We start from the raw sequence: 22,616 nt of genomic DNA on the forward strand, positions 1-22,616 counted from the left end.
AGTTAAGACAACAACAACAGCAGCAGCAGCAGTATTTCAGCAAGTTGCATCACTTACAGGAATCATATGGAGTTCAAAGTCTCATGCTAAAACTAAACAAGTTGGCTCAAACGTCACTTTAGTTTAGATGAATTGTGACACCTGGTGTGTTGGGAAAACTATTTCATGAACAGACGGATGCATCGTCATGAGACCACATTGGAAAAGGTTAATAACCGAAAATGTCATCATCGTACAATTACAAAGGCGTAACTTTACATCAATGCCAGTACGTTACGATGTTATTACCAACTTTTGTTCTGGATGCCAAAATACATTCTCAGATTGGTTTTAGAGGAAAATAACACAAAAAGGTGGTATGATAAACTTCCACACAATTTCCTCCTAACCTTAGACAAAGCCCTGGGCTCATTCTTGGTCTTCTCCATACATTATTCATCAGTTTGGGTGCAAGGTAGAGACAGAAGAAAGCGGTAGAAATCAACACTCAAAGAGTCCTAATCTACAATCCAAATAAAAAATCTGCTGAAAAATCAGAAAGCCCTTCTGGCTTCTTCTTTTTTTTTTTTTTTTACTCCTTCTTGCTGGATTTCAACCTGGAATTTGAATTCATTCAGTTAGCAGATGCTTTTATCTAGAGTGACGTGCAAGGAACTACATTCAAGTCTCTGCACACCAAGTGCCTCTGGCATACACATTATGTGCTATTTAAAAAGAGACAGTACAAAGTGAAACAGGTACAGAAGTGCAAATGGAGAACAGGTTAGGTGGGCTTGAAAGTGCAGCCGAAGGTTGAGATGACAATAGAGGACAATATTTATCAAAGTAATTCAGCGGTTGGGAATCAGCATGAAAGTGGATTACTGTACATAACTGAGTGGGGTGTAGACCCCAATGTTAGTCTACGGGTTGTTTACTTCAGTGTGAGTCTGCTGGGTGACTCATGTCCCTTATTGGTGGCTTTAACATCAGACATGTGGGCACATTGTGAACCACTTTCAGAGGGTTCACAGTGAATGCTGAGAGAACTGCTGGAAGAGGATGTGAACAGTAGAGACCAACCTGCAGCAGACAGCGGTGCTTCTAAATGCCCAGCAAATTTATTTAACCCTGCAAGCTCTTGGCTACTTTTTGCTCTTACATTCCCCACAAATGAAACGCCAAACAAAGGACAGTGTCAGGCTTTTTTCATTTTTGGACTGTTGAGACTATGCATCAACCAGCCAATTCCTACATGGCTGCCTTGCTTATCCTTCACGCACACAGATCATGTGTTCATTAGGGTTAAAATACCTGTCACGACATCAGTGTGCTCTTGGGACATGTGCTGGCTCTGGTGAACCCATTCACCGTTGCACTTGAAGAAGATTTGGAGCGCGGGCCGGGCCTGACACCTGAGCTTGATGGGGTTGCTCTTGATGATGTAGGCATCGACAGGCTCCTCCAAGAACCGCGGCAGGGTCCCAGACTGACCATGTTGCAGGGCTTCACCTCTGGGACCTGAAGGGGGGGAAAAAAATGAAAAGAAGAGAAGAATGAAACGGAATCCATAAACAAAATGCATCGGATGCTATAGTTGTTTATTTCTGGCAGTAAAACAATTGGTTTCAGACATGGTTTTCTCCAAAGTACCAACATGTGGTTATCCTTTGATGAAGCAGTATTACAGTCCAGAACTAGTTTAACCAGTTTTGCAAATTTGCCATTTTTATTTCTCGCTGTTATTGTGTGGTCCTGTCCCTCCCTCTGCAGTCACAAGATCTCAGTCCAATAGAGCACATTCACAAGGTGGGCAGAACAAGAGATTTGCACCAGGGATGTGCAGCCATCAACAGCTACAAGACATCTACTCTTCCCACTGAAGCAGAGTTGTCCCAAATGAGTTTGGCCTGCTTTCTCGGTTGGTTTGAAGTCAGGACTTTGTGCATCCCAGTCAACTTCCTCCACACAAAACTCACACATGTCCCTAAACGAAGCACAACATTTTGGACATGTCACCCATACAAATGACTCCTAAAGTTTTGACAAAACAAAGTCCAGTGCCTTGGTTTATCCACTGATGCACACACATTTCAAAACTGAAAATTGTCATTTGGAGATTTTTCTAAACTTCTTTGCTGCAGCATTAAGTGCTCCTTTCACTAAAAGTAAAAGACTCAAGTCTTTCCCTTGACAAATGGTGCCAAGCCAAAATCTCCACCAAAATTCACACTATTAGTAACTTCCAAACAAAGACTTGTTCACTCCAGCCCTGTTCAATCCACTTTAATCAGATTCTAGTTCGTTTGCCTAGAAAGTCTGGTACATTTGGGGAGGTGTGAATGTGCCATCGCACGCTGATGCAGACCAAAAAAAGCAAACTCCGGTCTGCCTAAAAATCTGCATCCAGGTTTGGTTGAAGTGAACTCTGGTATGGTTCAAATACATGTGTGAATGCCAAGCAGACTAGAGACCTCTAGCAGGAAGCAGACTATAGCGCAAGGCATTCTGGTTGAATATAACCAAAACAAACTTGTGAGTTTATTATTAGCTGGAAAAATTGCTTGTGGTCTTTTACCAACAACAAAAGAGAAATCTTACAACCACTAAAATCTGACTCTGAAGATGAAAGAAGTTGCACTCATGTCTTCATTAGAGATTTTCTTTTCTTTTGTTACAGCGGTTCTGGGTGCAGCTCCACCACATGTGAGGGAGGAACAGGTTTTTCAAGGATTTGGATCATTTGACACAAAGCAGTGTGAAAGAGAACAGCAGCAACACCAGCTGAAAACGTAACAAATGTTGCAATTTCTGTCCCCAATCGAACCGTCTTCTACTGGACTATCAGGTGTGAAAACACCCAGAGAGGCATGATTGATAGAGTCCAGTGGTGCCAGGCTTCACTTAATTGCATCTGAGGTTTGACATTGCACTTGGGGATGTAAGGTATGATGCACCTCCTTGGCAAGTTTTCTTTTTTTTTTGTTTTTTTTTTTTTTATCAAACTCCTTACCTATTACTCTAGCTGTAATCTGAAGACTGAAGCTATTGACTTTGCACACAGTTGGTGATTCAGCATTCGCTTTTCCCAGTGTGTAATGACGTCACACAGAGAAGTTAAGGGAATTTGTAGTTGCAAGAACATTTCACAAAGGAGTTTATTCCACAGGTGCCACCTTATCACAGTAATATGCCTTAAGTTGCAGAACCCCTTACACCGACCTTTCTGTTCATAAGAGTTTATAGAAGCATTTTAAATGACACGGCGCCTCTGGCCATGAAAGTGATTGCAACAAATAAATTCAATGATTTGGATGGGTGTCTCAATAAATATGCTGTGTTACTTGCATATGAAGCATAAATGTATTACAGCTGAAAAGTAACATCCTCCCGAATACTGCATCAAAGTAGTCCTTTGAAACTGCAATAGTGGGCATATCATTAAGATGACGACTGTGATCCTTTTTAGATTGTGAAGCTCTATGTTTGCAGTGATGAACATATTCCCATTTAAAGCGAAGGTTGATCTACATCCATAAACAACGCTTTGATCGCAGACGTCGGTGCTCACTAAAAACAGTTACTTCAGTGGAGGAACTCGCAGACAAGGTGCTGGCAGCACATTAACAGTCATTACTCCCTCCTTCCTCTGCCTGTTTGAGGGCTGTTTCAGTCGGCGCACGTTTTTGCTGCTTCTGAGTCCCACAACTGTAATTATACTCTAACTAATCCGCTAGTTTGGTGGAACATCTTTCATGCAAGTGTGAAGAGTTTATTGAGGCAAACCATCCCATACACTCTCACCTCCCCACTGCACACTCCACGTTTCCTCACAGTGATGGGTGTACCTCTGAAAAGCCCATCAGGATTAGGGAACCCACTCTCTCATTTTCTTCTCCCCCCCTCCCCTCTCCAGCTAATCCCATCCTCCTACCTATCCTCACTGGATGTCTCCTGATGGAGGGAAATAGATAAAAGACTCTCTGCGATTCCCCGGCTGTGAAAATCACAGAACCTGCTCGCTGTTCGTCTACACCTCTGTGGGACGCGCTCGCATTCTCTGCCGCGTTGGTGGAACGGGAGCTGAACAAAGAGACATGCTTTTAATTTCAAAATGTCTAGCCCCAGGCAAGCTTTTCTTGTATGGAGTGCTCCTCTTTGTTTTGCACGGGCAGAACTGACACGGTGTGTTTGTGTTTGGATGGATGCAAAACACAGACATGACTTTGCATCGAGGCAAGGATAGATGAGAACAGGAACACCCAAATACAAAGACTGTCAATCCCAGTTAAAGCCATTCGCAATTATGGCATCTGATAAATGGATCGGGTCCCATGTTATTTTGGCCTACCAACAGGAAAGTTCAACACCGGTGACTATTACAACTAATACCGATATCAACATTAGAGATGATTTCAGATTTCGTTGCCGTTAGCAGTCTGTTCACTGCTCTGATTTTTCTCTTCCATTTAGCCGCTGGGATGTTTCGAGGCAGACAGATTAAGAGAGACACATGAAAGGAAACTGGTGCCATTTAACCCGGGGTTGGTGTCGGCATGTGAGGCTTACAAGCACTCAACTGTCCCTAGAAACTGCATAACATAGTCTCCGGTCATGAAATTGATGAATATAAATCACAAACAGCAGCGGCGGCAATATTTATGCTGCAGCGTACTATTTTAAACCATACTGCGATAAGGCTCCGCAGAGCAGTGTCGTGAAGAAGTGTGATGCCGCTTGACATTCTCCCAACATTTACATCCGGGGTTTGGTGCAGGGCGGTTATTGGTTCATCTTACCACAATATGTTTCCCCACCGCCATTCAGGAGACCGCTGAGGCTTGTGCTTCACAGTTTTCAGAATGATCTACAACCAATGCTTCCGTCTGGCAATAACACATAAGGGGCACAGATACATTTAGCCAACTCAGAGAGAAAACAACATATCACTGCCAAAGGGCTGAGTGATGGCTCTATTTTCTTTCCCTTTCTCTGCCTTTGTGTCTGCCTTGCACATAAAGGCTTCTACAGGAAATACACGCGAGTCGTGAAGCAACTTGTCAGGAAGCAGGCGCGTTTTTGTCAGACGGAGAAAACACTCGATCTCTTTACATGCTAAATTAAAAAGTCGGGGGAATTCAGCGACAAAAACATATTTCATTAAAGGGGGATACGGGCACATGGTGCCATTTTATACAACAATCAAATAACTGTTACCTTTGGTTGTTCTGTAAGTGCTATATGTCGAAACAACATCAAAGAAATTTGACTTCAAATCATAGCAGTGTCTGATGCCTTGAAGTTGGCCTGTCTCTTTAAGAAGCTCCTACTGTTTCAGACTCTCTGCCTTCAGCACAACTCAACAATGCCTCTCCATGCAGTCTACAAGCATTGTATTTTTTATGATGAGGTCAGCAGACCTGCATTTCTACCAGGTGTTTGGTAATTACTGCTGCTGCTAGTCTGAAGGAGCTATTTTGGGTAAATAGGCGTGAGCCTGCATGAGCAAGCGTTAATGAGGTTATAACATTATATAAAGCTCAAATGATGCATTATGATGCAGATTTTGCATCATAATGGAAATAGCCTTTTATATGTCAATTTACATTGTACTGTGTCCTCCAAAATTATTGACATTTTTCAGTTTCATCGCATCCTAACCAATAGTTGGGCAAGTTTAAAATAGGTTTTAGGTCATCAACTTATATTCAAAGCTTTGAACATCTATTCAATTTTGAACAATGAAACTTAAGATATAGTCGTCATCTGAAGGTGACTGACTTGGCAAAGAGAATGTTGATGAGAGAATCAGCCAAGAATACAGGAGGAGCTCTGAGGCATACAGAGCTCAGGTGAGGTAAATTGTCTATAGAATTAATATTAGTTGGACACGCAACAAATCTGTCATTTGTGGGAGGATGGCATAAAATAGTCGGTGCTGAAAAGAAACCATGAGAAATCCAGATTCACAGTCAAAAATCTGACATGTTTTGACCAGGGTTGTTGCTGTTATGTTAAAAAAAAAAAACTGAGCAATTCAACAAATACAAGACAGAAAGGTTGGTTTCTAGATGTGTTAACCAGGTAGACCTGCAGCTGTAACTGTACACAGAGGTTTGCTACTACCACAGAAAAGAAATTCTGATAAAAACTATATTTTTTTTGTCGAAATATGACAAAATGTTGAATGTTTAAGCTAGTTTTTCAGTGCACTGTGGTAACATTTCTGAAAAAAATACCTTTCTTTGTATTAGAAATCACCTCTAACATTATGTGCTGTTTGTAATATCTGATTAAGTTGTATAAGTGATCACATATATTGCGTGGGTCTTGTGCTGCAGACAGAACCCTTCATAACTTGCAGTATTTTTGTCTTGAAAATCTGCAGAATGTGACTGGCATAATTCCCTGTAATAATTTTCAGCATTTTGCTTCATTACCTTTGTAAATCTCTCACCGTTAAACGTCTCTTCACACATTCACGGCGCATCTACGAGGTGTGCAGTTACCGACCCGTTCTGAATGAAGGAACCACCAAGATTGCCCCTGTCTTCTTTAGCCTTAAGGACGAATTGTCAATGAATTATAAAGCAAGTGCTACATTTTGAATTTTCTCTCTGTCTTTCTCCTGCAGTACATAATGGCCCGAGTAGGTCTGAAATTCAGAGAGGATACTTGATCGATCAACCGAGCAAACCGGTAAGAACAGGAACAAAAAAACAAAAACATTTTTCGACATGCACAACTCATGTCAGGGTTGTGCTCTCTTAGACAGAAAGTGGATTGTGGTGCAACAAGGTCAGCCTGTTCCATAAAGTGTACAATCAGACAGTACAGCATTAATTCTACACACATTATGGAGTGCTATTTGGCAATAAAATAGTGACAGGTGAAGCATTTTAAACAATGCGATGACAAAACACTGAAATTTTGATGTTTCTGTGAGCAACATTTAAGTTGGTAAATAACAGAAGACAGAATTTATTGTTTTATTGTGCATCATTAAAGTGAAAACCAATTAATGAAGCACTGAAAATGCATAAGTAGGACAAAGATGTATGCAGAAAATCAGAACAGAGTTACATGGTGAAGTACATTTGCCTATTGTACCAGATCTCAAAATATCTTTAAAAAACGCATCCCACAGAAACAATTCAAAGCAACTCAATCCTATGGTAGACAGTACTTTACATATTATGCATGTGAAACCAAAACTAATAGTTTTAGTAAATTCCCAAGACCTGTGATTTGCAGAAAATGTCAATGAAAACCACTGATAACTGTTGCCTTACATCTTAAAGCTTCTTTCAAACAAGTTGGAAAGAGGACCACAGATTTCAATCATCTGTCGTTTCATCCATAGCTTGAAAATCAGCAGCTGATCTTGGCTCTGCTGACAGGATTCGGTTTGCACTAGAAATCAAAGTGGAGCAGAACAACTCATGGGTGAATACCTGTGCTATGGTTGGGCAAGCCATCGAAAGGTTCAGGAAGTTTACTGCATGTGTAAAAAAAAAGAATCCAAAGTAATCCATGTCAAACATTTGCATTTGAAAATCTAATAGTGTCTCACTGAGGAATTTGGATTTACAACTGAATATCTCAGTCCAATCCCAAAAGGCCTGAAGGTTGACATTCTTGTGGCAGACGAAGTTTAGAGATATTTACACTCACGTCATGATAAGGTCAACATTCAAACCAGATCTGCTGAAACAGATCCCTTCCAAGAGGATTTATGAGGGTGGAAAAATGTCCACGTTTGCTTTTGAACCTACAGTAACCGATGAATTACACTTTAGTTCTGTTGTTTGCAGGTTTACTCTGTGAGTGTCAGCAATTTATTCGCCTCTTCACAGTACATTATTGTAATTGATCTGATATGAAGAGAAGAGAGGACAAATTCAAGATGAAATATTTACAAATGGTAAAGACTAATTATGCCTTTGATATTCCTTCCTGCATTACTTCCGCTGCCTGTTCAACTCGTATCAAGCAGAACGAGAGGCGCTGTGACTTGTTACTACATCTGTTCATACAGCAGCCAAACTAAGGTGAAAATGATAACAGTTTTTCTACTTGAAGTCAGGTAGGTGTCAAGCAATGGAAGTGTAAATATTCAGTGCAGAATATGAGATGATTTGTTCCTCTTGCTGTATTTCGGCAACTTGTGCAAATTTTAAACTTTTTTATTTTTGGCATCGAGTCAGAGTTGAACTTTTCCAAAACGTTTTCTGCTTTATGCTTCATCTTAGTGACGGTTCCACAGAAAAGAAATTACAAAAAGAAGTGAATAGAAACCTAAGTGAATGTCTTTGCACTAATTTAGGCAAACTAAAAGTATGTGAGCAAAAAAAAAAAAAAAAAAAAAAAAAAGTTTTTGTAACTTTATTTGCGCGTCCCTTTGCTCTCATGGTGGTGATTCCCCCCAGTTTTTATTAGCTTAATATATGCCAAGATTTTATGGCATGAAGACTAATGAGAGGGAAAGTTGTCAACAGCAGAAAAACAGAACTTTTAATTTTGTCCTGGATCACCCTCCTGTGTGATTATTTCCACACCACATAATGAATTATACAAGCCTTTTATACTAAACATAAATATATTGTTGTATCAACCTTCCAGACCTCTCAGGTCTTCTGGTTCTGGTTCCTTTAAATCTAGTCTAAAAACCCACCTGTTAGAGTTGCTTTTGAGACATAATACATGAAATATGACCAACATTTTTATGTGTAACAGTGGCACTTGGCAAATGTAATCTTTAATGGTTTTCTCAATTGTTCACTGTGTGCTTTCTTCAATGACTTTGTATTTTTATGATGTGAAGCACTATGAACCGTCTTGGTGCTGAAATGTGCGGCACAAATAAACCTGATTGATTGATTGATTTATAGTATAAAAGGCAGGGAACCCCCACTTATCCCAACAACCTCACAACAGTATTATGTATCATGGAGTAGCGCTTCGACATGGATTAAACAAATCATTTAATAACTTGCTGAGTTTCCCAATTAAGAATCAGCACCAAAATTATTATTACTATTATTATTATTATATTTTTTAACCATAGTAACATCTCCCCACCAGGGTTAAGAAATGAGGTGTACAATTTCCTGTTGAAAGAGAGACCTATTTGTAGATCTGATATTCATTATAGTCGCCTTGTTGTAAACAGTGACTTTTATAAAGTGTGTCCGTGTAAATACATGAATAAATACAGCTTGGCAGTGGGCAACACTGCATTAATTATATACACCCGGATGAGGTGGGCCCCTCATAGGCAGAATCGACACTAATTCGTGCAGCAGATGGATGGGCCAGTCTGAGGAGTGGAGGTGAAGCTAACAGAGGAGGTGGGGGTGGCAGGAGATTGCAGAAGCAGATGATAGGTGGGTGTTGAGGATAGTGAGAAGCACTGGGGGAGCATCTGTTCAGATCATACGTGTCCATGGCAAGAAGGTAGAGAGAAAAAAAATGAAGATTTTCAAACATGTTGAACGTAAAATGTAACTACAGTCCCATCATAAGGGAAGTACTTTAAAAGACATTCTGAGAAATAGCGAAAGGTTGAATAACTCCACATTCTAACCACAAACTCTATACTGTGTTAAACATGACTATGTGGGTCATGTTTAGTGTTCGTCACCCATCAGGCTCTTCCCACCCAACAACCAGATGGTGTTTGCATCTCCTGGATGTACACAAACGCTCTCCGACGAATGAGGTGTGAGTTAAACTTCTACACACTTCCATTTCCTCCTTGTTGTTAAGCAAAGCTTCTCTGTAACTTAAGACAAAAAGAAACACCTTAAGATCTAAATCTCCCCTCCAACACATGATGTCTGTTCTGCAGGAGCAGTCCGCTGTGACTCCCAGTCCCTTTAAAAACAACAACAACAAAAAGCTGCCTGGTCTCAACAGAAAGAGATGGAAGAGCGGTTTGTTCAAATATTGATGCGAAACCTCTCATCTGTCATCCCAGAAACCAACACACACACACATGCACGCACGCACGCGCGCACACGCATACACACACACACACACACACCAGCACATTTGACGCTTGCACTGATTGAGCATTTGAGCATTCCCAAGCAGAGACAGTTTTCCCGAAACACATGCCAGATGTCCAATCAAAACAAAAATAAACAAATGTTGACTCTGCCCTGATTCTCTGTTTCCCATTTATGAAAAGTCTTTCTCCCTTGAGTTCATCTACAAAACTTTTGTTTGTTTTTTTCCAAGCTAAACATTATCATTAATCCCAAAGTTAGACTTTGCTCCCATCCATTTTACGAATCATCTAAGCTTATATTCCTGGTAAGTCTGGAGGAGTTAACGAGAGCCACACTTCATTGTAGAAAACTTGTTGCAACTCCATCCATCCATCCTGTTTCTGTTTAATTCTAATTCTAATAATTCCAAATATGTTTCGAGACCATGCAATTTAGGAGACTCTTAGAGAAGCGGCCATCTTTGCAGCACCCTGAGTTATGGAAATCGAAGCCATGGACGCAAATAATAATAAAAAAAAGTGATTCAAGAGCGTTGTTTAAAGCAATTTTTGCTTTTTGGCCTTTGCTAATTTTTCAGAAACTGACAATTTGCTCTGATAAGACGGATGCTACAAATAATTTGTTAAAAAAAACAAAAACAACAAAAAACTCCCGTCTGTGAATCTCTGTAGACCTTCTAATGCAGTCCATGTGAATTCACTGTCTAGGTGGCATCAAATAATAAGACCCTTAAAATGTCTCCTGGGTTGCTTCCTGTGGCTGGAGGAGTTTTATCACAAAACAGAAGGACCACAGTAAAAAAAGGAAAAAAAAAAGTCAGGGGTTAATTTGTGTTTAAAAAAAAACCCAGCAATAATTGCATCTGTGTTGACCAGAATGTACGGAATGTATTCAGAGATCATGATTTAATTAGTCCATATGCTAACGTTGTATAGTTGGATTCACAAACTTGTTTTTTGGGGTTTTTTTTTCCCTAATAAAAAATATTGTGACCTGGTTTGCTTTGTGTTGTCATGACTCCAAAAAATCCCTCTATGAATTCATAGTCTGCTTCTCTAAAAAGCAACAGCAAAAACATGTCTCTTTCCAAAAAAACAAACAAACATGCTACTGTCTTGTTTTGTTGTTTTGCCGCTATGTGGATATACCATTAAGCACGCACACAACCTTAGTGCAAGTGTGTGCGTGGGCGTGTGTGTGTGTGTGTGTGTACAGTTTGTGTGTACGGCATACAAACACCCAGGTGGTATATGTGTCTTCATTGGTGTTGTGACAGCCTGCCAGCCTGGTTTTGGCAGCTGAGAGATAGTGCTTCCCTCAGCTCTCCCGATAATCAAAGAGTAAACATACTGAAGCAAAAGTGGGTTACCTGGATGTCAAACTGACAAAAAAAAAACCCCTCTATAATATCAACCACCCTTCTATAGGACTTGTTCACTCTCAGATTGATATTAAGAGGGAAAACAATTTATCCCCATAAATGGCACATGCATTTGCCTTTCGTGTTCCGTATGCCGATGATCTCTTTCCAAGACTTTTCCGCCACTAACTCACACGTGGAAAGGTGGCTAAAAAATACTGTATTAGAAATAAGCTTGGACTTGTGTATTTTTTTTTTCAGAGTGTGGAGATAATCCCTTTCAGATCCGGCCAAAAATGTCAACTTGGCTTTTCTTCACCGAGAAATGCTTCGCCATTAATAGTGAGCCGCACCGCGTTGGATAAAAGCTCTGCTCTTACATGCAACAGTTACGCCTGAACTACTTTTTAGGTTGTTGTTTTTAGGAATATATCAAAATAGGAATAACTGTCTCAGAGAAATGAGGTGTTTAAATGACGGCACGATTTGAAAAAATATAAGTTGCTAGGATTTACATTAGCCGGAAATAAACACAAATATGGAAAGACAATGATATGTTGAGGAGAAATAAGTTCTAAATAATCTAAGTCTCCAAAAAGTATTTTTCTCCCTTAACATTTTCACACTTTGTCACATTAAAAAGCACCAAACTCTCTGGGATTGTATTATGAGACCACAACAAAATACATAATTATGATGCAGAAGGAGGAAAATAGATGGTTTTCATATTCATACTATAAAAATTAGAAGTGTGGCACGTGACTGTATTTTTAAAGTTTTTTTTTTTTTATTTTGAAAAAAAGAAAGTGGCACAAACATTTGCCTTCCTGAGTCATCTACTACCATGAGAACGCTTTTCCTCAACATGCACGATGGTCAGAGCTGATTGGGATACGATGAGTCGCACGAAAGGCCGTACTGGAGGAAGACCTGGGGAAAGACCTGAAGCTGAAATGAAATAAACCATTCTTTTGACAGAAACCAAAAGAATGGTTTATATTAAATAGTATTTTCATGTGTTTCAATGGGCTCGTCAAAGTCCAGACAACGGTTCTTTTCAGATTATGTGGCAAGGTGTAAAAATGCATGTTCACAGATGCTCTCCGTCCAGTCAGACTCAACCACGTTACAAATATACCCCACTTTGTGTTGCTCCATCACATAAAGTGTCAGTAAAATGCAGGAGTAAAAAATGTGAACATTTGAACAAGTATGCAAGGAACTATAAGAACCCTTCTATAAATTATTATATGCTCGATGTAATTTGGATTTTACAAAAATATCAACAAGCATGAACATCGAAAACAGGAAACAGTATCTACAGACTTTAAGTGAGATTGAAATTAAATGGTGTCATTTGAACCCTTTTCACCTCTTCTGTGAGTTTAATTAACATTGACAATAGAGGAGAACCAGGGTGACACGCCAAGCAATCTTCAAACTATAGACGATGGGATTATATTCCCTTTCTTTGCCCGTATCGCATGACCAGCGCAGTCACTTTTGAGTGATGGCGAACGGAGATACGGTGCGCCTTTATTAACATGTTGTATCCGGCTGAATTATTACTTCATCTATCAAAGCTCTCTCGCTCCACTTTTGCTCCGGCGTCGTTTAGAGCCGCAGCCTCTGTTGACTGGCAGTGATAGCAGACAAAAGAACATAATTGCTTACTTACTCCTTCCCATATAGGCTTTGATTCATTTGATCTTTTCTGACAGAGAAGAGACAGCGACATAATTAGAAGCATTGTGTGGCGCATACGACTTTGGCTGCGATCACGCTGGCATCCTGACAGCTCTCTCTAATGTGAGTGCACTTTGTAAGGAGTCTTCATAAATAAGTAAGATTCCAGAAAACAATCCTCCCAATAACTCTTTTTTTTTTTCTTTCCCCCCTCACTCACTCGCGTTTCCTGAGAGCTTTGACCACAGATGCGAGTGGGACTTTATTATTAAATGGATTTATGAATAAATTACCGCCGTGTGGCCGTTATTCGAGGGGAAGTCTGAAGTATCAAAATTTATTTCCATGAAAGCAGTTTTGCATTATTAATAAATCTTTGGGAGTGAGGGAAAAAATGTGGTACATTAAAAAAAATTTAAGTCTTCAGCAAAATACTTGGGGACTCAATTTGTGTTGTCATTAATAATCACTTGCCAGATTGATAGTGGAAGGCAGCATATTGTCGAGTTGTTCGCCTTTTAACTTCCATTTAAAACGCGGCGAATCCCGCAGATGTAAAGGTTAGCATAGCTTAGCTCAACTTTTTTGCTCTTTTTACAGAGAACTTGAGAGATTAAACACTCCAGCTCTTGGCCTCATGTTAAATGTTTTTATGTGTTCTGGGTTTTTACTGCAAAAACGTTATTTGGCAAAGAGAAGGCATTCAAAGAGCTGCACTATTTTCTCTAAATGCGCTACGATATCAGGTGATAAAGTCTCTATAAGCACTTTTACCTTAGGGATGATCACACATCAATCCTAAATTTAAAAATGTAGAAAAAAAGTTTCCGTCTGACTGGTATGACGGTTCACATCCTTAGCAACTAGCAGGAATGAATGGTTGTTTTGGAGTGAAGTCGGCCCCCCCACCTTCAAATCTGACAAAAATGGTGTCAAACGTTTGTGTTGGTTTGTGCGGCTATCATTTAGAAATCTTTCCAGAGGTCATGAAAGGTCAACCAGCACCTTTTGCAAATCAGACACAATTTGTGTCAATCAGCTTCACTATGTTTGTGCAGCAGATTTTTTTAGTTTGTGCTGCTTTGGCTTTGAAGATATCAATGGGAGTTTAAAAGTCAACAAGTCAACAACCCACCCAAACAAATTTTATAACATCAAAAAACCCCTTAACAATTTCACTAATTTAATCAAAGCCAAAGCAGCACAATCAAAACATTTGGCTGCACAAACCAGCAAAAACAGTCAAGTTGATTGACGCCAGTTTTGTGTGATTTGCAGAAGCTTGACCTCTCATGACCTCTGGAAACATTTCTTAATATCTTTAAAATGATAGCGGCACAAGCAAAAAGTTTAGCTCAAATGTGGCATGAACATTTGACAAGATTTTTGTCTGATGTTCACAGATGCTCTCCGTCCAGTCAGACTCAACTTGGGTTATCCCAAAATGATAACCCAACAGGTTCAGCTGATGTTCTGCCGTTATGACTGAGTCGAGCTTATAAAGCCCTCTGCTAAACAGCATACAGGCTACTCACAAAGAAACCAAAACATTAACATGAGCTCCAAACTCTACACAGCAGCACTCAAAAAAAACAAAAAAAAAAACCCACCACCATGGGACATGAATACAAAGGTCTAAGGGGTTCACTGAGCCACCCACAGCAGGCAACACTGCCAAATTCTCAATAGCAGAGACCACCTGTGTGTGTTCCTGTGGCGGTACACTGCCGCTTTGTCGAGGCGAGCATCAGTGCACCGTGCAGCAGGTGTTATTTTATGTGGTCCAGCATCAGTGAAAATCAACCGGTGCAGCTTGAGGTTGCCTTTGTTCTAACTACAGATGTTGACTCACTGTTTTAATGGGACCTGGTGTTGTGTTTGTGTTGGATCAATTGAGCTCGCCATTGAAATTTGGCCCCTTTTTTTTCCAACCTTTGACCTCTAATTAGTGATGCCAGTAACGCGTTATTCTGATTCATAATTTTTCTTTAGTAACGAGGAATCTAAAGCGCCAGTCTTTCCAATCCAGTTATCAGATTAAAATTACTCAAAAGATTGAAGTCTGAAAAGGCAACTAAATGACCAAATTTCTGTATTTATTGACCGAAGTTACAATTTAAAAATCTATAAGATCTACAACATGTTACAAGTATAACAATTATGAACACAGTTTGTGATCATTTATTGCATGATGTGGGACATTATTACATTGTCATTTCTACCTGGTGCAAAATGTAATATTGTTATTAAAGAGAGTATTGGAAATGCATTCAAGGACTTTTGAATCCTTGACATTTTGTGTCAGTTAACCCGTAAAACAGTATTAATGATGTTTTATTGCATTTTGAAGTCAGATTTTGTTACATTATTACATACTGTGGCATTAATACAGAACACAGTGTAACAAGCCCCCTAGTGGAGGACGGAGCCGCTACCAATCAGTGTTGGGTTGGGCCTACTAACTGATCGCTGATGTACGGACAATAATCTCCTTGAATTATGGGACACGAACACTAATGCAACATATATAAAAAAAATACTTTTCAACAATATGCTTACAGAATTTACATTGGTTTTTAGGTTTATATCAGCTGATATGAATTATTATTAATTGGAACTTATTGTTACTGAAAAACCTGTTTTTAACACTGAATAGAAATTTTTTGTTTAGTTCAGCACGGGGAGTATAATAATAGTCTTCCAACATGTTAAACTCTCTGGCTTCAAAAGTGCCACAATAAGTTTGAAGAAACATTTGACGTTTCAACAGTGGCACAGTCAATCTGTCCACTACAGTACAGACTTGCCCCTTAGTGACTTTTAAATTTGAGTAATCAAGTAAGTCAGTTACTTTTTTGAATAAATAACAAGAAATCAAGTTAATCAAGGCAACTATGCCATCAGTGCCTCTGACAGGATTTTTCCATCGAATGGATCAACACCACCAGGATTCTTCAAAAGGAACATTAGATTCTTCAAAACACAATTAGGATTTGTGAAATCTATTTCCAACAAATATTTTTCTGTTTCTTTTCTTCTCAAAGAGATCAACCCCTTTTAATCAAAAGAACAGCTGAAAAAAATCAAATGCTGAAAACACAAACCGTTCTCTGACTTGTGACATGGATTGCAGAACAAACTTTCGTTGCAATAGGAAGAATTATCGATAGAAAGTTTTAAAGTTTAGCTTTAAGGATTTATGAGCGCTTTGAACATTTTCAAAAGCTTATCTATCATTTGAAAGGTGCTATAGCTTCAGCCACTATCACGATGACTCCTTCAGCTCCATTAGACCCACTTCCATTTTTCCCTCTGAGAATTAAAAAGGATAAAAAAAAATAAAAAAAAACAGGTCTACATAATCCTGCAGTCTGCCATTTTATTTATTTTTTTTGCTTTACAGCAAATGGCATAAGACAAAACCCGTCTGACGGTGACAGTATGCCTTGACTTTGCAGATATATGTGCAATATGTCATAAGTAATTTCAGAAAGAAATACAGGAACTTCTTGGTATTTAATATTTAGACCGATCAAACATCTGGACAGTGCTTTTCTATGTCCATCTGCCTTCTTGCATACATAAAAAGGGAATGGCTACTGAAAAATGCAAGACAGTGTACGACTTTATTCTGCACCTCTTCTTCCCCCAAACAACTGTCTCATCTCATCTGTGATTTTCTTTAGAGAGCAAAGGACAGAGGTTCAAAGCAGCGCCTCACAGCCCAGCCCGCCCCGGTGGAGATCTTCAAACGTTACTTTTAGGCACCCCAGTGATGCCGCCTGAGTGGTTGGTGAGCATGCGAGCCAGCCGAAAAGCCTCGCCGCACTTGGCACCGTGTGCGATCAAGATAGCATCAATAATAAACAAGGGAGCGATGTCGAGGTGAAGGTAGTACTTAAATCAGATAGTTTACAGACTTCTGCTGGGCATGTCATCTTCTGTTTTATTAATGTGATGAGAAACACTCAGCTGTAAAAATATCTCTAACAAGCTCATTCAGCGGCAAGAGGGTATATTTGATTTCTGCCAGAGCAAGCGGCAAAAGGGCCCTGCTTCACTCCACAATACATAACTGATGAACAATTTTCCATTTTTCCCCCTTAATAAGTTAAGAGTCCCGGCGAGCCGTGCCAAGGATTCCTGATGAATCTTTAAAGGAACAGAAACAACCGAGAAAACAATGAGAATTGAAGACTTTTCGGGCTGAACGCCCTCATTTGTCAAGCTTAGATGGACACGGCGGAAATGTGTCGGGATAATTTCTCTGCCGCCTCTACGCAAACGATGCCTCCCTCCAAATCAAGCGAGTAAACGTTGAACGGGGTGAGTGAGGGACGCTCAGCACCTTGTGCGGCACGTCCTCTGCACACAGTGTCCCAGATTCCACCTTATGCAAGCTCATTATTTGTGTGCGCCAGACAAATAATCAGGGAAAAGAAGAAGGCACGCTCATTGCTCATTGTCAGGCTCTTTCACTGACTTAAACGTTGAGCTTGCACTCTGGGGGTAATTGCATAAGGAATTTAAGACGAAGGATGCTGAGTAAAGCTGGCTAACTCCTCAAACAGCCACATGTAGGGGATGTGGTGTGAAATATCAAGAGTGTTTGAAAAAACACTCTCGTACAGAAGGGCTTATTTTTACTCTGTAAAACCTTCCTAATTTTGATTAAATATTAGAAGTGTATAAATCTACACCAACAATCAACTCATAAAAAGACCTGGACAACGCGCAGCGTGATTTTTTAGTTTGTTTATCATACGGGCGTACACCTCAGTTCTGAGTCTGCTACATTGCCTTTGGGCAAAACAACAAGCACAGCACGTCCACTTGTGCTTATACTCTGCATACTGTACAGTAGCACATAGGCTGGTGTTGAAGCACACAGGGAAAATGGATCTGTTGAGAAGGTGCACATAGAAAACCTTCGAATACTATAAAAGGTTGCACCTTTTGTTAAGATTCTGATTTGCAATTTATGCACTTTCTGTACATTTCAGCAGTCTACACAAGTTTTCACAAATAGAACTAAAGTAGTAAAGTGGTCTGAATAAAAGACTGTATTTATTTCCGTAAGTATTTCAAAGCTTCTATTGGAAAAAAATAAGTTTTAAAATCACTTCCTAAGACTGGATTGGGTGTTAAACTGAGTCATGCAGCAATGTTACAAGCCAGACTTCTTTTTGTTTTTTTTTCCTGAAGATGGAAAAACCTTAAGACAGAAAGACAACTATCAGTGCAGCATGAGGTAACATCACTCAGTTACCTCAGATGATAGTGGAGAAAGGAAGTAGCTGTGACAGAGTGCTGAATATCCACATAAACCCTTTATTGTAACAGTTTATTTTATTTAATGCAAAAGAGACACACTGCATTAATTATCATTGTTAAATGCAGTAAATGTGCAACATTTAGTTAACAGGCTACATTTCATCTGCAGTTCCTGTAGATTAAGGGTAAAGTGTCTAAAAGATCAGAAAGCATCAAGCCCAACAGTGCTTGACCTAACAAGTAAGCAGTGAGGAACAAAATCAAAAAATTAAACACACAAATTTTTAAGTGTTCACAGTTCTTTATGATACGATTTAGGAAGTGGGCTAAATATAGTACGTACAGTAAAGGAGGTGCGTCAAACCGGCTTGTTCAAATGCTCCGATTGAAGCTTTACAGTAACTTTAAGTGTTCACCTTTGTTCTAATACCACTTCTAGTCCTATAAAAAAAAATCTACTCTAAAATGTTGCAATGATGAAATTACAAGGACATTTTCAGACGTGTGGTAATGTAAAGAGCAAACAAGAATGGGGCCTTGTGGAACTCCTAAAGCAAAGTGAAGGTACGACAGTTTGATCTTGCAATCAAGATACCTGCTTGATAATTATGTTTTCATTATTCAGAATTGCTCAGACAAAAACTAAAGCATCACTTTACATAAAACAACATGAAGCTGACAGTACTGATTGCCTTATTTAAATGTATAAAGACCGTGGCAACACAATGCCCTGATCGAGAAACATTTGAGCTTTTCCACGACGACAGTTTGCTGGCTGTGCAAAATTGTAAGGTCAGAAACCAAACCGCACAGATTGCAGGCAGTAACTGTTACCCGCCTCTCTGCCATGTTACAATGAACTGTGCGTATATTGATTTGTCAGAAGTTAGTTATGTTGCCTTAGTCCATCAGCTTTAAAATAAGAGCAAGTGTGGCGACTTTTCAAGCAGATGGTGCGACAGCCTGCTTAAAAGACAAGTTAATTAAAAAAAAGAGAGATTGGACATATGGAGATATATTTGTGTAATTAAAAAAATGGTATTTGGACCATATACGTTGCTAGTTTTGGATCTTTCTTATTTTTGCCGTGGGTTGATCATGGTGTGTGTTCCCATGCTGCGACATAGAAAGCAGAATCAAGGCTTTAACTCTTTACTTCAAGAAAATAAACAATAAAGAATATATTCACACTTGAACTGTGGGACAGACAGGATACATCAGCTGTTACAGTTTTTAAAATATGTTATATAGAAACGTGGATTAGCATACGGGTGAATAAACCCATGTCTGGGCAATAACCTTGGAGAAAAAAAAAGATGTGTTGCTACTGAGCACACAACAGATCTGAGTTTAATGTTTAGATCCATCTGATGATTCTGTGGCCATTTCTGTTTAAGTATATAAATCAAAAGAAAAACTGAGCCAGACAACAGGCAGTTATAATTAAATATGATTATATTTATCTGCACAAAACAAAGTCTGTCTTCATTACAAAAACATACAATTTGTGCCAAAGAAGCTATCAAATTTTGTGCTAAAAAAACTATCAAATGGAAGCCCAGAAAGCAGGAGCGGCATCGAAAATAAAAAAGAAAAAAGAAGAAGAAAAAAAACCTGGGAGTCACAGGAGGTCAAGGTGAGGCGGCATCCTAATCTTAAAAACATGAGAGAGGGGTCCGCGGTGTGTCGACCTGCACGGGTTCTGCTTATGCAGCTTGTCAAGTGTGTATCTGTATGCCTGTTTGCATGTGCACGTGTGCCGACGCATAATGTTAGGCGGGGGGAAAGAGGAGAGGTGAAGAACGGCGGTGACCTGAGCTTTTGAATCGAACGAGAGAGGCATAACGTGTGCATGTACTTCACGTACGTCTGCATGCATCAAAAGTATGTAAGTCAGCAGAAGTGGACGCTCTCGCCCGCTCACACGCTTCTCGATTAATGAATATATTCAGCAAACACCTCGGATTATGACTAATCCCGGGCATCGACTGGCCCCACAATGCATTGTGAGTGGGCTAAATGTCAGAATGTGATCATTTAAATTTAATGCAATTCATGGACAAAATCTTTTTAATTAAAGATTATTTTGTGACATTTGTTGGCTGGCGCTGTGGACCGCACAGGGTCAGGATGATGAGCAATGGAGTGATATTGTAATTTAAAACCCAGGCTGGCGGTGGGATCAATATTAATTTCCTTCCTCTATGCATAAACATCAAAACCACAGATTAGTACTGGTACTTTATTAGAAAGCACCGAGCATATTTAAAAGTAACTATGATTCATATGATAGTAATTAGGATATTCATTAGCTGAACATCTTTTCAGGTCTCATCGACCAGTCTTTTAAGCCAAAGGGACGATATTTGAGTCAAAATCTATTGGACACAGAGGATCCAATTGCATGAGCTTTGTGACTCCTCCAACCCCACAATAAATCGATGGGCAGCCAGTCTTCTGGAGTTCGCTGCTTGTTAGCCGGCTTGAAACAGCTTGAAACAGCTGTCTTAGCCTCCGCATTGTGACTTTCCATTGCCACTTCTACTTCGTCCAGTTGTTCCAACCCTACTTTTAGGTTCATTTTGGGTTTATCAGTGCCGGCGCACTCAGGTGAGTGAACACAGCCCCCACATACACTTAGGCTTTTCAATCTCATTGTGACACGGTCGAATCAGGAGAGTGCACAAGATTAAATCGATGCCTTTACCGCTTGACGCAGCATTCTCTTCCAGACCATTTCCTTGGGTGCGCCACCTGTCACTCAAAACCCAAACAGGCTTCCTCTTTGTCTCCGCTTTCCTCTTTTTTTTCCTTTTCCTCCTCCTGTCCGCCTTAACATAATCACCTCGTCCACGACTGCACTGGTCCCACGAGACGTGGCCCGCTCGCCGTCTTGGGAGTTCATAATATCTCTACACCGGGGTGGTGATGGTGAAGGGATGACAGAGGTGACATAGCAACACACTGTGCCAGGAAAAAAAAAGAAAAGAAAGAAAGAAAAAAAAAATCTAATTTACACTCGGCTCCACGGGTCAACTCAGGAGACCGGGTTCAAGCATCTGCCAGATAAATTGACTTTAGGGTGCCTGCAATCTAGTTACCAACCCCACCTTCTGCCTGCTGTCCTGCCAGCTAAGTGGCTACAACTAGTAGATTGACTAGGACTCTCGGAGAAGAAGAAGTATCCCCAAGCTTATATAAACCTCTTTTTCTTTGGTTGAATTCCTAAAATCTGAAAAAGAAAACCCCCAAAAAACCTCAAGTAGACACTATTTTTTCATCCATCACTTATAAAGGCTTTATGCGGTTGTGAGTTTTTAGCGGCTGAGCCCATCCACTGAACAAGAGATACTTGACACCTGAGACAGTTCAACAGTGCTTCACAGCAGAGACAGATTCAGTCTCTCTCTTATCGGCTCGGTCTTCTTTGGGTTATTTTTCCCAGCTGCTTTTCTTGCGTCTTACTCTGTTCCACTTGAGATAACGACATAGGAAGCAAAAGGTGGAAGCCAAGGAGTAGTCAAGGCAACACAAGTTCAGTTTACAGTATATTTCATTGTATAAATACACTAAATATATTTTTGACTGTGCAGTGTATGTATAAATCTTTTTTTTTCTTTTTTTTTTCTGTACGGGTTGCATAATGTTTTACTTTTGCAGAAACAAAATTCTTGCAGTACGGCTTCTGCGTGATTCTTAGCCTCTAATTGAGGTTTCCATATTTTTTCCAAATTTAATCTCAAACTCTGGAAGAGCAACTCCAAGTCAAGACTTAAGTCTTTTGTTCCAAGTCGGAGCCAAGTCTATAGCTACGGCAATAAACATTTCCGCATTGAAATGTTTATTGCTGCATGTCATCTGCCTATAAAACTACACTGCTGTGGGCTATGAAGTCTAATCATGGACTCTCTTGTTACTGTTTTAGTTGCTGTATTATTATTATTACCTACTAATTCTGCCACACAAATACTTATCAAGACTCTTCCGTCGGAGAATATTTCATTTACCACACAAGGGAACGCAGAAAATTCCTAAAAATTAAGAAAGTACTATGTGAACACCATTAAAATGTGGAAATGTGCATTTGTGTTCAGAGAAACATGCAGGTGCAATGCAGAGTGGGTGGGTGCGAAATGTAGAAAGTTAAATTTCTGAATTAGCACAACAGGAAGGGCTCGGCAGGAACAGTTTGTTCTGAAATGAAAATATTTTACAGAATTTGGTTGCAGAAATAAACGTGTCGTTATCGTGATGCGGCATAACATAATTTGCAGAAGTTTTTGACCAATAAATCAAACTCATCC

At 39.7% G+C, this 22,616-nt stretch overlaps 1 protein-coding gene across 4 annotated transcripts in view; it reads right to left on the minus strand.

Moving 5' to 3' along the window:
• The window catches only part of LOC122847241 (netrin receptor UNC5D-like), a 234,592-nt gene that overhangs the window by 107,961 nt on the left and 104,015 nt on the right, over nucleotides 1–22,616 (minus strand). For all 4 annotated transcript variants that reach the window (XM_044144747.1, XM_044144745.1, XM_044144748.1 and 1 more), the window contains exon 2: nucleotides 1,294–1,500. In XM_044144747.1, the coding sequence (XP_044000682.1) occupies nucleotides 1,294–1,500 (207 nt within the window). The remainder of the gene's footprint in view (nucleotides 1–1,293; nucleotides 1,501–22,616) is intronic.

Source organism: Gambusia affinis, linkage group LG17 (assembly GCF_019740435.1).
Source record: "Gambusia affinis linkage group LG17, SWU_Gaff_1.0, whole genome shotgun sequence".
In the NCBI taxonomy this organism is placed as follows: domain Eukaryota; kingdom Metazoa; phylum Chordata; class Actinopteri; order Cyprinodontiformes; family Poeciliidae; genus Gambusia; species Gambusia affinis.